The 15,315-nt window shown below is 38.7% G+C and overlaps 2 protein-coding genes across 3 annotated transcripts; both read right to left on the minus strand.

The window, feature by feature from the left end:
* Positions 1-795: 795 nt before the first annotated feature.
* On the minus strand, positions 796-4,464 carry LOC109635385 (protein shisa-4-like). The gene is made up of 5 exons (XM_069535097.1): positions 4,116-4,464; positions 3,717-3,876; positions 3,245-3,378; positions 2,371-2,520; positions 796-1,738 (listed from the first exon to the last, which is right to left on the minus strand). Exons 1-5 carry the CDS (start codon positions 4,180-4,182, stop codon positions 1,575-1,577), a joined length of 675 nt encoding a protein of 224 aa, XP_069391198.1. The 5' UTR covers positions 4,183-4,464; the 3' UTR covers positions 796-1,574.
* Positions 4,465-5,092: 628 nt separating this feature from the next.
* Positions 5,093-13,873, minus strand: LOC109635623 (protein shisa-5-like). Of its 2 annotated transcripts, XM_020096933.2 has the most exons (6): positions 13,568-13,873; positions 13,290-13,465; positions 12,008-12,164; positions 10,905-11,047; positions 8,076-8,330; positions 5,093-7,157 (listed from the first exon to the last, which is right to left on the minus strand). In XM_020096933.2, the coding sequence occupies exons 2-6, from the start codon at positions 13,354-13,356 to the stop codon at positions 6,979-6,981; spliced, it is 801 nt and encodes a 266-aa protein (XP_019952492.2). In that variant the 5' UTR covers positions 13,357-13,465; positions 13,568-13,873; the 3' UTR covers positions 5,093-6,978. The 2 variants fall into 2 exon arrangements, with proteins under 2 accessions (XP_019952492.2, XP_069391206.1); XM_069535105.1 differs by lacking the exon at positions 10,905-11,047 and having other exon boundaries at positions 13,568-13,625.
* Between the last annotated feature and the right edge of the window lie 1,442 nt (positions 13,874-15,315).

Consider the following 15,315-nt stretch of genomic DNA (forward strand, 5'->3'; position numbering starts at 1 on the left):
GAAGGAGAGAAGAGAGAGTAAGAAAGAGATGTGGGTAGAAGAAGAAAACAGCGATGGTGGGATGTAAAGATTTTCTGCCATGCTGGCCATGACTCTGGTATCTCTACACCATCGTGCTCATTAGCAGTTTGAGCCACACTTCAAGGAGAGAGCTTATTTTAGATGACAGGCAGGCGGCAGCAGCACATATGGGCAGGGTCATTTTTCCCGTTTGGAGCCCAGTCACGTCGATGACTGAAATAGCCGCAGTCAGCACAATTACTGTATTGATTAATGGATATAGAGGGGGGATGCTATAAGAGGGAGTGGCCGGAGTTATTATGGAATTAAATGCAAGCATGGCCACTCTGGCTGTTCAACCGCACATGATCCCAGAGTGGCTTTTTGTGGGTAAAACTATACAACTTTATGGATCATATAACAAACACTGACTTCATTATAAGATGATTTATGAAGTAAGCTTATAGATTACAGAGTTTCTCCACTGCTTTGATGCACTGTTAGAAAATAAATTTGCTTTTACGGCGTGAAAAAAACTCTGTTTCCATGTGTCCAAAACTGCAAAGCTTCAATCGATGTTGTGTTCTGTTTATACATTTGTGTACATTTGTTGTATACATGAAATATCACAATACTGTTCAGTTCAAACTTGTACTTGTACAGTGGATGAAAACAAGAGAAAACACATGAATTACAATTGGACATTAAAAAGGAAGAAATCATTAAATATTTAAGTATTTATGAATAGAGGAAATATATCAGATGTTGAAGAGAATAAATGGAAACACCTCATTCTCACACTTATATATTTGTTCTTTATTCTCACAAGTTGCCATTCTAGTAAAACCTTTAACTTACTTTAACAGCAGCTTCACCAATGCTCAATTGGTAAAGAATATTCACTCTCAGTACCCTTTATCACCGATACATGCCAGCAGTGGGAAACACATTTCAGATGACTCAAGACTTAAACCTCTGTCATGTCTCTTGTATTGTGCACCCTGGCTCAGTGACGTCTCAGCAAATAAACTTGCAATCCTGTGTAGCGGCTTCTCTGTACAAAAGTGGGGTGGTGGCGACCTCTAGTGGTAGTTTGAGTTCATAAAAAAAAGGTGAAATGGAATCGTAGGTCAACTGAGAGAATCTATACTTCAGGGCATCACTTTTAATTATGATTCTAATAATATTTGTCAAGCAATATGAATGAATCTGGGTATTACTGATAAATAATTAGCTTGCCTTGACAATGCTCTTCATCTGACTTGAAGTGTGTGTTTGATACTTATATCTCTCTTGAAATATATATTTTTATACATTCAACACTAAAATACAAACATTATCATATTTTAAAATTGGACGCTGCTGAACAAATATAGTTTCTGAATAATTATAATAAGGGGTACACAGACAAAAAGGTGCAGCAATATGCAGCAAAGATTTCTGGTAGTTAAATTGCACTTTTACTCCAATTGAATATATTTAACTTGAATATGTTATCGCAGCTCTAATACACACATCCACTCACACACTCCCATGAGAAAGGTGCTGCAGTCCCCATGCGTCTGTTTATCTGGTTAACTCTTTGGTTCAGCTCCCGTTGGGCCGTACGATGGGTTGTAGGGTGGATGTGCCATGTCGTCTGAATATGGTGGCGGTGGTGGATAAGACTCGCCAGGAGAATAAAGGGGGTTCATCGGGTGTCCCAGAGGAGATGGAACTGGAAAGTGAGCTGGATGAGCTAAAGAGGCAAAAATACACAGTTGGTGAATTGTTAGCCTGCTAAAAATGGATTCATTTTTTTGTTCTGTAACAATCATGATAATAAAAAAATCATGAAAGGAGAAGGGTGTTGTTATTCTTTATTCTTGCTATTGTCAACATAGCCAATACTTCCCTACAGTGTCAGTAAACCTTCTATTCTCCTGTAGATGTTAATCTATAAATCAGTTTTAAAAATGACCCTAAACACCGGGGCACTGTAGTTTTTGGAAAATATTAGTCCATCAGCAATAAATAGTGAATTTGTTTGGGATTATTTTAAAATGCAGATTAATCATATTAGCATTAGTGAGTCTTTACAGTAGAATGTTTGAGTGAGATTGATTTAAAATAATCTACGGTGGTGATGGTGGAACATGGCACTGGTGTGTTTTTAATAGTTTTTGGATAATATTTAAAAAGGTGATAATGGATATAACAGGCTTAAGTTACACAGGCACTAGATGTTAGCTGGATCAATTTATTTCTGGTTGTGTGTGTGTGTGTTTGTGTGTGTGCGTGTGTGTTGACCGTGCAAAAATATACTATATTACCACGCCTTTATAAGCAACACCAACACTGACTCATTAATGGGAATCAAACAGCACTCACTTGCTTCCATGTATGAATGTGGTGGTGCTGTGGGTACAGGCAGGCCTCCATATCCATGCAGGGCAGGTACAGGCTGGTAGCCTGGGTAGTACTGATAAGGGGGGTGTGGCTGCCCAGGTACGTTGGCTACATAGGTGGTGGTTGCCACAGCTACAGGTGAAGTCATTGATTTAGTTTGACAATAGAGTAAACTGAGACACATTGTCATTTGTTGGAGAGATTCAACATTTTGGGAAACACACAACTATAACTGGTTTCTTGCCACTGAAAGTTTATTCATCCACACTGGTTGAGCAACTGATCCAAGTCAAGGATTGACATTAACCGCTTCTCCTAAAATAGGCAGCATGTAATGTTATCACCTACAGCCATTGGGTTAAACGTCATATTTAGCTTAGCATACAGGAAGTGGAATCAAACATTTCATGTAGTATTTCCAAAAATGTTGAACTTTTCCTTAACTGTAACTGTAGTCACCATAGACTCTATTCAAAGATGGATGACACCTCTCCCCTTCTGCTCACTATCCAGAAATAAAGCTAAAATAAGAAACGAATGCTGCCATCTTACTCATGTCTCATGCCAATAGACATCAAACATTTGAATAAAAAAGCTGAACATGCATTAGTGTGGTAAGAACTACCAAAATGACAGTTACCATCTTTGAGTAAAATGTATTTAACAACTCCATATTTAATCCACTAACATGGAGGAGGATTATGACATGTACCACAGCCAGCCACTTTTGGGGTGCAGTAATGTGACTCATCTTTAGATACAGTCTATAGTAAACAGCAGCACAGTCAGTACATTATAAAGTTTTACTGTGTAGTTGCCTGCACAGAGTAAACTCAAACAAAAAGAGTGGTCTTACTTTGGTTGCGTCTCTTTCGACACTTTTTGTAAATCAAGTAGATGATGAGAAACAAACACAGGACTCCAGCAAGACATGCAAAGGCGACTCCAAGGACTGCAGCAAGGTTGAGTGTTACTTTCACACTTCTAGAGCTGGGGGGGGGGGCAGAAACCTTTAGAAATGTTAATGAATGAATTTGATCTTTTTTTTAAACCTTTGACACATAGAGGTCACTTCAGAGGACAGCTATTGAAAAGATATTTTACAGCATATGCATGGGTATCCGTCCAGTTAAGTACATGTTTCTTCAAGTAAATACAAAAATGCATGGAAAAGCTGTTAAATGCCTAAAGAGGAGTAAAGATATAGAAAAAAATCCAGACTGAGGCTGTCATTATTCATGAAAGGGTTAATACTCAGAGTAGCCAGTGAACTGAAAAACTTTTAAAATCGTTTTATCAAAAAGAGACACTCATGTAAAATAACACACCTGCGGCTACAGCCTCCTTGTTGCTCTAGTGTGAGAAGGTTGCTTTCTAGTCCACTGCAGCAGTATCTTGTGGTACAGTCTCCACAACAGTACCACAAACCACATAGCTGAATTTTATGGTAGACACCATCCCTGTCCCAGTAGCTTCTGCACAAATCAGCTGAAAGATACACAGGTGTTGAGAGTGAGAGATTACATAGTTACAGAACAACAACTCCACAACTTTCATTTACATACAGTACATGTGAATACAAGCTCAAAACAGGTGTGATCACAAAAGTGTGGCACCCGATTATTATTTCACGTTGCTTCAATGGATCATTTTCACTTGGTGACTATCTATAAATGAAGAGTCCTAATACCTGACACAACCTGAATAAATATCAAAAGAGAACTCACCCCATACAGACGGGAGCAGGGTTAAACACAAAATACACACACGACTGGACAAGACAGTTGAAACCATAACTGCAATACTCTGACTGAGACAACCATGCAGCCTGTCTGCCTGTACCACCCTGTAGCAAGTGACCCAACAGCATTCCTCAGTTCATGTGAAAGACATGCTGGAGAGTTCGTTCCAACGGCCAATGTTGCAATAAAATAATGTACAACCGACCTAACCCTCTTGTTTTTTTATAGACTTTAATTTAATTTTAATTTAACTTTGTCCTTTTTGCTAAATAAAATGATCTGAAGACGTGAAACTGAAAGCAACTCATTCAGTGGAAACTCATTTGAATATTTCAGTTTCTCTTCCTGTGAAATGAAGCAATAGGGTGAAGTAACCCAACCCAAATGTCTCACCTGCCTCACCCACTCTCCTCTAATTCAAGCACTGAATCCCATGTGTCCGCTTTATTCTTCATATACTGTCTTAATAAATTAGAATACTTGATTAATCATTGCCTCTATAATTATCACTTAATTACAAAGTACTGTATGTTTGCTTTGTTTTCATATATATTCATGTTTCTCTTTTTTATTTACACAGTGTTTGCATATTTGTTTCTGGTTTTAAGTTTGTCTAATTTTTAGCTTTATGTTGGTTTATATTTTGTATTTTTAAGATAATATACATTATTTTATGTTTATGTTGCATTTCTTTGTAACAGTCCTAAAAGCAGCTGGATTCCTAAATCTGGATCAATAAAGTATCTACATGTACCCATCAATCAATGAATCTTAAACTACAGAGCCGTTAGATGAATCCTGGTCGAAAAGTTAATTCATGGCATTAATGTGAGAGTAATTAATTCCCTCAATTTCAGATCAAATCTCTCAGTTCAGTAGCGTCCTTTTATTTGTTATAGTGTTATACTTGACACAAATCTACTTTCTGTTATATGCTGAAAATTCAATGATCAAAGTTGGGGGAAGCAGAAAATATATATTTTATTGAACTCTGCAGGATAAGCAGTTTTTTTTAAACAAAATAAAAGTCATACATATATTCTCAAAGTTGCATCAATGGCAATTATTCTTCAGTGGGACACAGATGGAACAAGAATGGCTATAATTCACAAATACAAAAGAGTCAAATTGCAGAATCAACACTGGCCAAAGGACGAAGTTCACAGACTTGAAACAAAAGTTGAGTCTATGATGAAATACAGGCAAAATGATTGGTCGAGGAGGGAACAAGCACATTCTCCACAAATACTACTTTGGATATGTCTGGCCACAGCATAGATGTGACATTCTGAAGAAAAATACCTGTGATACGAACATATTATGGAATTCTACTACTTTCTTTGACCACAATCAAAAGTAAAAAGTTGAAAAGTCAGGCATCTGGTCTGTCACATGAGCTGTGACTTCTTACAAGAAAAAAGGTCACTTTAGTCAAAACTATTTTCAAGTCATTTCAGTAGGCAGAAAGCAGAAGAGGCGGCTTCACTGCAAAACACAAATGAAAACAAAGGGACAAAGCAAGAAAGGCCTTTTTTTAGATAGTTTTTTAGATCTAAACAATAAAAAAAATGACTCTAAAATCCTCACTGTAACATTGGTACTATAAAATAAAATCTATGGTGAGAAAACAGCTTAAAACTGATGTGACGTGGCTAAATAATAGAACACTAAATATAAAAAGTGATAAAAACAGTTTGGTTTGTAAGTAAAGGAGCAGAAAGGCTTCATGACTTTAAAGTACATGTTGAACATGATACACTGCAAAACATCGCCAGTTTTTTTAAATTGAAGCCTTTATGAGGACAATTAGGTACAAGTAACAGAACAGTAACAGAAAAAGCAAACCAAACACTCCAGAATAAATAGAAAATTTGACTTTTAACATGTTCTTTATGACATGCACACTGTTGTTTGATAAAGGTCATATGGCTAAGAAGGCACAGTTGCTGCTTGAGTTTCGCAGAATAGCTTTTATGAATGTTTGGTTGATTGAGTCAAAGCTGTCAAAGCATTTTACCTCAGTTAGACGTGCACGGCCGTAAGATGAGCAAACTAAAATGATTTAAAATAACTTGAGACATAAAAACACATAAGGGTTCAATGTAAAGATGACCTCCCTTGTGAGCAAGGCTTATTTTTGTATGATGAATGTTCCCTTTTGTGAAGCAGTTAAACAACAACCCTGAAACCTCTGAATATCGGTAATTGACAATGACATGTTTCTTTTCTACGTCCTCCAGTGAGAAATAATACATATTTTATGGTCAGTACGCTGTACTAACATATATAAAGCATTACACATCTACCAAACACCAGAGAAAGTACATGAGGAAAGAAAGGCTTAAAGCAATTTATCGGTCTGCAGTGAGGTCATGGCAAAAGACATAAAAACTTCTCCCATATTTGAATGTGACGGATATAACTGAGGATGTTGGATTAAAGAGGTTGAGCAGTTTCAGTCGGTGCACGTCACAGACGAGGGAGATGTTGAGGCCTGTTGAGAAGGCTGGAAAAATTACAAAGCACTTCATATACTTTTTTCAATCAGACTCAGTGGTTTTATGTTTAATTCATTAAGATGACTAAGTTGGAGCCATTGAGAAATAAAAAAAATAAAAGTAATCTCACCACTTCTCACCACTTCTATATCAAGTCCATGCAATACGAGGAAAGACGCGTCAACATTTTCACATTACTCTTCTACAACGACAAATTCCCATATTAACACATGGATGAAGACCCTCTGGAACAACTTTCATCTTGGTTCAGATCGCACATTTCAAATTATGCAAAGTTCCTAAATGCTGCAGCATGTTTAAAGTGGCTGAGATTGTGGCACTGTGGTCCGTTATCCAGTCCTGGGTGCGATATATTCTGGGTTGTATGCAGGCTGCATATGGAAGTCTGTGTTGGCGGGTGGAGCCGCGGGCCCCTGCGTGGCAGGAGGCTGTAGAGGGTACGCTGGCTGGCTGGGGGAGAACGCAGCCTGGCTGTAAGGCATCGGGTTGGGAGGGTATGTGGGACAGGCTGCACAGAAAAAGGAAACAAGACATAAGAATGAAGGGGTTGAAAATGCTTATATAGTAACCACAAGTTCAGTTTTGCCCAGAGAAGTCACCATAAATGTGTAATTTCCTATTTTACAAAGTCCAGACATGACTAACTGTAAACCAGCAGCAGTTATTCCACCTCTGCTTCCGAATTCAGCTATTTAGGAAACGAAATTGCAGAATGAGTTTACTGTAATGTGTAATTTCCTTGTGATAAAGACTGCTTTCCTATAGCATGCTGTGCGTTACTAAAACACTATACAATCACCAACTTTGTGTAATGAGAATTTTAATCCTAAAACTCTCTTTCTGTCCATTCCCCGTTTGAGAAAAACTGCCGTCTTAAAATCGCAAACAGACAGCGATCATAAAAAACAAATGTGTTTTAACTGAGGAACATGAGTTTCATTTTTTTCCCATCATTTGCAACATCAGAAAAGCCAGGATGTGGCCACCTCTAAAAGAGTTGAGGAGTAGGTCTTCATTCATACTGTAGGTGGAGCCTATGTATTGAGTCATTTCACAAAAAGGCCAATTTGCCACACCATGCCACTCTTCTCTGTAATCCAAAAACACTTTCATGTTGGGTAACATTACAGGCAGGGGAATTTTGTTACTGAATGCATGATGCTGCCCATTTATGTAGAAGGTTGAGCAGCTACTGAAGAAGAGGCCGTCTGTTTTTTTGTTTTGTTTTTTTAAATAGGAAAATGTATAACTTTTCACTTTTCTTCTTGTTTTCAAAGGTAATTTTTTTCTTTATCTTATCAATTAATAGTTTTCATCATTGTTTTTGCTTATGTTTAAACAGGACAACGTCTTTACCAGGACAACAGGCTGTTGTCACAATCATACCTGTCTCATTTTATCTAGGTCATCAAAAATAAACACTCACTGGCTTCCTGATATGTTGGAGGTGGCCCTGGTGTGAATGGCTGACCCTGGTAGGTTGTTGAGGGCATGGGTTGAGCTCCATACGCATGGGGCGTGGGCTGGCTGCCATATCCTGGCTGCACTGGTACGGGCTGGTAGGGCTGGTACTGGGGCCCCTGGTAGGACTGAGGATGGCTGGGTGTTGCAGTCTGCTGTTGAGGGTAATTCTGAGGAGTACTGGTGACCAGTGTTGTGTGGGTGGTAGTAGCTATCACAGCTGTAAGCAAAGTCAAAGCAGCAACAGGTGAGGACAAACATTTTGGAAATATATGCAGGCTTAAAAAGATCACTGGGGCTGACAGAATAAAACTATCCCCTAATAAAGAGTATGAACAACACTGTGATAAATGATGTCACTAGACTGACCAGCATTTGATTTTCAGATAATTACCCCCACTCCAACAGTGGTGGTCAGATCTACTCATACAAAATGGAAAGTACAAATATTTACAAGAAAATAAAGAGAACTTCAGCTGGGGAAACAAAACTATAACGCGGTTTCAGGTTTCAAGGTAGATTTAAAACTTTGAGACTTTTTAAGACCGTGATGAATGAATTTTAAGACCGATGTCAAGTACAACAGATATAAAGGAATATCAGTCCCAGAATTAGCCTAGTAGAGAATTGCCCCCAAAAACACCAAATTATCTTGCAAAGTACATGAAGTCAGTATGTATCCATGGTCTTTCCCACAGCCCAAATGGGTGCACTGAGATCAGTTCTGACCGGGGTATTTGTAGACTATTAGTTATTAGTTCCACGTGTTTAAATCTGTAGCTATGAGAAAGAAGTACACTTAAAAAAAACAACAGCTACAAATATTAAGGCCTTAAATTCAAATGATTGAGTTTTGGAATCTTAAGACCCCACAGAAGTCCTGTATTAAGCCAGCAAGAGAGTAAAAAAAACGAGTACTGTCCTATTAATGTTAACAAAATTCAGCATTTCTAAAATTATTGCACGCTTTTTCCGTTTCATTTAAATTTCTGCTCTAAAATTTCTCAACGTTTATCCAGTGCAAACTAGACAAGTGAGACAACAAAACGGAAAAGAGTGTGTTCAGATTTCATTTTGATTTATTAGTTCAACTGTCTTTTACTTTCATGTGAAATAGTCTCTCAGTTTGATAATCTATTCTCACAGTTTTTCTGTTATGTTATATACCACCAGTCAGAAAAAGGATGTTACTGCAGTCATAAACATATAAATAAACACACCACCAAAACAGAGCAGAGACACAGAGAGGGGGAGCCATTACGACCACTTCCTGTAAATGACGTGGGAGGTTTTCCCCTCTGCGGTTGTCATGGAATCAATGAGTCAAACGAGGTGGAGCTCTCACATTCCTAGATGTGATCCCAACATGCATGAGCCCAATTCAGGGAATCCACATACTTGCTTGTGTAGCATGTGCCAGAGCACAGTGTCTGCATGGCACAATGTGAACAAGCTGACAGGGGTTTACATGACAGAGAGCCAACACAAATACACACACCGTTCAAGTGCTTTAAATAACATAAAAGTTCATGTATGTCTTTCTTAATATCTTAAACTCTTCGAAAGAGATTTGATGGACAGAGACAAAATGAAGATATAAGATCTGCCTCAGAGATGTAGATGAAAGTAAGAAAGAGGCTTTGTTACAAACCTCGAGGGAGTAATTTTCCGATTTTTCAGTCACCCTTAATGATGGGGTAGGTTGACTAGTTTGATTCTGACGTCTTGTCTAAAAAATAAAAACCTTCTTGTGGGAACATGCAAGTTGCTCAAAAGCAGGAGTGGTCACAGCCAACAGCAGCAGTTGTTAAAACATAATGTCTGCTCAGATACTTCTTCACAGCCCTTGACTTGAATGAAAAACGTCTGCTTTGCAACTTTTGCTAGTGTCTCATTTAGTTGTGATTTAAGGAACGTTAGAGCCGTTTGTTCTCTGTGTACCCAAAGTCTGTGTTGTTAGTAAGACCTAGTTACTGCAGTAATAAAAGTCATGTGGTGGGTAGGCCAACAAACCTCAAATGAGTTCCCTCATGTTCCACAATGAGACAAATACTCATACGGACACACTGGAAACCAAGAGTCTGACTTGGAATGGAGGGGGAAAAAAAATCAGACACTGCATGTAGGATTGAGAAGCTCTCAACATCCAGACAGCAATTCAAGAGATATGTTGCTTGTGTGAACCAGCACGTGTGTAGCATCATTTCGCAGCTGCAGTAGCAGCACATGTCTACAAGCTGTCAATGTATTTCTTATAGCTGTGAGTGAGTATTAACTGCCTGTTAATCGTCATCATTTCAGTTTTGGCACATGGATGTTTGTCACTGACTCTAGTCTTTGAGTAAACACATGGTCAATGCTCAGACAACTTTCCCATTCAAATGAAAGTGAAGGGGCCTCACACCTTGGACTAAATTCTCTTAAAACAGATAAAAAAATGGAAATATTTACATTTGAGAAGCTGACAACCCTATTTTTTCAATATTTTGACTCAGCAGCTAGCTAACCACCAGTTAGCGATCAAGATACTTTGGCTTCACTTTTGAAGAGCAGCCATGTTGTCGATCTTTATATAATGTCTATAGCAGCATGCAAAATTATACCTTTCTTACATCCCTCTAGATAATTGGTTTTGGTGTTCACAGTAAATATCGACACTGCTAAGAAAATCAAAAGACAATTCATCAGCACCTCACTGAAAAATGTTTGTGCATGTATCAAAAAAAACCAAATAGAAAACAAGCATTCACTGTTGTCCATTTCAAGGCTGAATTGTTGGTGACGGGCTACTTACGTTGTGGCTTGCGGCACATTTTGTACAGGCAGCAGCAGGGACAGACACAGCAGCAGATGAGGGCGAGCAACGCGATGATGAGGCTGACAATACCGACGATCATGTGGACCGGTGAATAAAAATTCAAAATAGGCTCGACAGGACTGGAAAAAAACAAAACAGAAAAATGAATCACAGAAACATCCAAGTTGCCATTTCTTTACTGCTACAGATTGATGCTGAATGACGTCAATTCTACATCATCGGTATAAGCTACACAAGCTAGCACTCCATGCATCAGCTACGCCTGCTGCTGCACACTAGAGAATAGTCGGCCTGACACCGAGTCCCATTCAGCGCTCCTGACAATCGCAGGGGCGTCGCTGATTTGAGGCTGATCTGAGCAGAATATCTGGCCAAATGATCCTGAAGACTGACGGGTTGAGAGTCAGAATCTTCAAGTCATTGACTGAATCTGAGCCTCCCTGATTTCGAACATGTTTGATATAGATGACTTGAAACCAGGAAGACTCAAGTAGTTGTGAAAACAACAGCGACTGAGCGAGGGAGCTAAAGCCCACAATAGCCAATAAAGCAAGCTGATTGGGAAGCGTCACCAAACAGCTGTTGCGTTTGCATCCTTGTGTTTAGAACTAAAACATGGCTGCCTAAGACTGTGCCGGGTGCAGTGTAGACAAGGATGACAAAATTTGAGTGCTTGTTTTATGTGTCCTAATGTTGACACAGGACATTACACAAACAAACCCAGCTACCTGAGCAATCCGGCTTCATGTTTGTTTTTCAGTCACTGGAAACGTCACAGAAAACATTTGTATAAACACAAGTGACTGGTCATGCGTCTTGAAGAGATCCTCCGTGCATTCTCACCATAAAAAAATTAAAAATCAGTATGTTACTCTAGTGTGAAGCAAGCATTAGTTATAATGTGAAAGACTGCTGGTGCAAGGTTTAGCTGATTCACCCCAACTTCATGCTTGAAGACACTACTTCCTGTTTTTTAAGTGCATAACGAGCCGCAACAACACATCTCTACTATGATCACACAGTAACAGAGACACAATACAAAGACAATTCATAATAAAGAAGAGAATAAAATACAATACCAGTCTTCTTGTTGGTCCTCAGAAAGCTTCAAGTAACTGGTGTAACAACAGTATCTGTCGAGGCAGTTTCCACAGCAAAATCCAGAGTAGCATGATTTGTATGAGTGATACACGTTGTTCAAATCTCTGTAGGACAAGCAGTCTGAATCCCTGCTGGCTGTAACAGAACAGAGACAGAAAGAAGAGAAGGGCAAGAAAAGGTTATTGTCGTTACCACCAAGGAGATGTCAGAGATGGTAGAATACACACACACACACACACAGATTAATGAAGCACGCTCTTGCCCAAAGCTGTTCAATGCTCATTTAGGACTTTATTTGATTTTCAAGGACAATCCAATAAAGTTGAAATGAATAGTTGATTAAACGACTTCCTGATGGAGAGAAATTCATCGCCAAATATTTTTTCAGAGACATGCCGAATAAATGTTGTGGTTTTTTAGGAAGGATGTAGTTGTCAGTGCTGTCCACTGTATTGCATTATACACAGATGTTGATTTCCTGTACTAATACAGCAACCTGTTCACCCTGTTTACACTAAATTACAATTTCAACAAGCACAACAAGCTAAAACTCATAATAAGGCTCCCTTCTTGAAGCTTGATTTCCAGAGTCCACTCAGCTGGAAGCTTTAGTTTGTGGTATACCTTCAATACGAAATATATCACAGTAGAACCCAATGACCACACAGCTGAATCAACACAAAGAAAACTAAATAAAAATCAAACATTAGAACTTTCGTAAGGACAGGGTTTATTCCATGGCTGCTGCAGACGTTATAGGCTGTTTTCTATTATTGTTGTTCAATACACTTATCCCCTCTTTTTAACTCTTTTCTCTTCGTTCTTCAGTGATCATTGATTGATTAAAGTCTCGAGACATCATTAGTTCCACTTTAAGTGATGAGAGGTCTTTAAAAAAAGGTTTAAGATCATTTGAAATAACACAAACACTGATTGCCAGCGAGTTGATTGGTTTAAGGTTAACCCTGTAATGTTTTTCTTTCTCAACCTTCGTGTCACAAAAGAAGAGAACTGGGTTCGGTTGTTAATTAGTTGACAATCTAATATTTTTTTTAAAACAACCATTAGTTCCAGGTTATCTTCCCCCGGACAGCCCAGCTCAGCTCCGGAGCTAACGTCACTGACATCGCCCTGATTCTAAATATGGTGCGTTTGAATCCGCCACCGTTAAAGAAAAACACACAATGCCCGAGTTCACGAAGCAGCACCGACGAAACTGACGATAAATACATGTTTAAAGTTTCCTAAATCCTCACTTACCGAACACATGAGGGGCCAGACAGGCACAGAGGACCAGCACCACAACACCGCTCAGGCCTGACGCCATTTCTTCTCTTCGACAATCCCGGAATCAGGCTCAAAGGTGGGGGTCTCTCCGCGGAGAACCGAGAGGAGGAGCTCCGGTCCGTTGGGCTGCTCCGGAGGAAAACCTCTGCCTGAAAAAGAATATCGAATTAATTCTCTAACAAAAGCCAAACGCCACGTTTTCACCAAATACTGAAACATTCTTTCAAAAATATGATCAATAATAAACTTACCGATTTGTTGGTGAGAGAGCGATGACAAAAAAGGCGCAAGACTGATCACAGAAAGAGAAGTTTGTGTTCATGTCCTTTTGCATTTTCTGATTCGAAAGGTAACATTTATGAAGGACCCAGACTTTGTTTCAATATTCTCTTTTTCTTTAATTGAGCTTTACATTATACAACAATATACGGTGGCCGAGAGGCTCTGTGATTTAAGAAAACACGTGCAAATAGAAAAAAATAAGAAAACAGACAACAAATTTGCTGCAAAACGTCACAACACATGCAAGTTTAATGGAAATGTTTCCAGGGCACCCAAAAAAGTGATGAACTTGTCTGTAGTTCACTGCTTTGGGAAGTTATTGAAGTCTGCTGCTGGTCAGTGGTGAAGGAACTTCCAATCTATCTTTATTTATTAATTTACATTGTTAATTTATAATTATTTTGGTAAAAAAAATATACTCTATGCCTTACTGTGAGAAAGCTTTTTGGATGACACAAAAGATTTAGCAGGCCGATTATATACAAAGTTATATCATGTAAGCATGACTTTGTTGTCATTTTGCATTTCTTTGTTTTCTGTCTCTTTTTAGTCGTGTCTCCTTGTATTTTGTGTAGTAGCTAGTTGTGTCCCTGAACATTTCCCACACTTTATGTATGCATTACTAGTTTGAAGTTTGTAATTGAAAAGAAAAGAAAAACTATTTGTTTAGTCACAGAAACAGTAAATATGTAAGCACAATAATAATACTTTAAACCTACATTTTAAGTCAGTGTAGAAGAACAGGCCTCAAGGTAACAACGTGGCTGCCACTTCAAGATTCATGTTATAATTTATTTCAAACTAATTTCCACATAGTTAACCTGATGCCTACAGGTCCTTCAATGATTTAGGACCTGAGAATAGTTGCTCAGTTAGCCGACCCTGTCCAAAGGTGACTCTCTTTATATGTGTGCTTTACCTGACCGTCCAAAACACAAAGAGGTTATAGTTTTACTTTAAGTCTGTATATGAGCTCTTACACATTAAAACAGCAGTTAAAGACTTATGGCTCTCTGAGCAGTGAAGTCACACATGTAACTTGTAATCTGAGCTTCTGTCCTCTTTGTAACCGTTCCAGCCGTGCATGCATGTGAGAACCCTCATGTGACCTCTTTTTTAACTCGAAAAAGTTTTCATTTGTGCTTTTTGTTGTGTGTTTATTTTACTGGGCTTCACAACTTTTGTTCTATCGGGGCCCATTACAATTTTTACTACACATAGGGCCACACTACACATATAATCACAATAACTTCTGTTATCCTTCTCATTGGTGAGGTGTTTGTTTTAAGAAGATGGTGATGATGTTGCTCACAGCTGGTTCTTAAGTTTTTAGGTAAATTATAGATAGCACTTTTCCAGTCTTATCGACCACTCAGTGCAGTTTACAGTAGAAGTTGCATTCACCTATTCACAATATATTCATACAGCACTTCAGACACCACTCTTCCATGTTGTAACAGGCATCACTGGAATTTGAAGTTCAGTGTCTTGCCCAAGAACACATCAGAATGCAGACTGTACTTGCTGTGGATCTAACCACTGACCTTTCGGTTACTGGACGACCCCCAATACTTCCTGAACCACTCAAGACTGTGTGTTTGCAAGAGTCTGTTTTGAAAAGTCTGTTTTGAAAAGAACTGCTCACAGTAGTAGGTTGTCTCAGAGATGGAAGCTTCAGTGCTCGTCTCCTCAGTGTGGAGACATCAGCAGTTGAACC

The sequence above is a fragment of the Paralichthys olivaceus genome, chromosome 2 (assembly GCF_024713975.1).
Source record: "Paralichthys olivaceus isolate ysfri-2021 chromosome 2, ASM2471397v2, whole genome shotgun sequence".
In the NCBI taxonomy this organism is placed as follows: Eukaryota; Metazoa; Chordata; class Actinopteri; order Pleuronectiformes; family Paralichthyidae; genus Paralichthys; species Paralichthys olivaceus.

Bases quoted from the DNA above. Each gene is read 5' to 3' on its own strand.
- LOC109635623 (XM_020096933.2), bottom strand. From the start codon at position 13,356: ATGGCGTCAGGCCTGAGCGGTGTTGTGGTGCTGGTCCTCTGTGCCTGT. The intron at 12,165-13,289 runs GTAAGTGAGGAT...GTTCTGTTACAG, and splicing joins TCTGGCCCCTCATGTGTTCG to CCAGCAGGGATTCAGACTGC. The intron at 8,331-10,904 runs GTAAGTAGCCCG...CTTTGCTTACAG, and splicing joins AATGTGCCGCAAGCCACAAC to CTGTGATAGCTACTACCACC.
- LOC109635385 (XM_069535097.1), bottom strand. From the start codon at position 4,182: ATGGTTTCAACTGTCTTGTCCAGTCGTGTGTGTATTTTGTGTTTAACC. The intron at 3,877-4,115 runs GTGAGTTCTCTT...TGTATCTTTCAG, and splicing joins CCTGCTCCCGTCTGTATGGG to CTGATTTGTGCAGAAGCTAC. The intron at 1,739-2,370 runs GTGAGTGCTGTT...TTGCCTCTTTAG, and splicing joins ACATTCATACATGGAAGCAA to CTCATCCAGCTCACTTTCCA.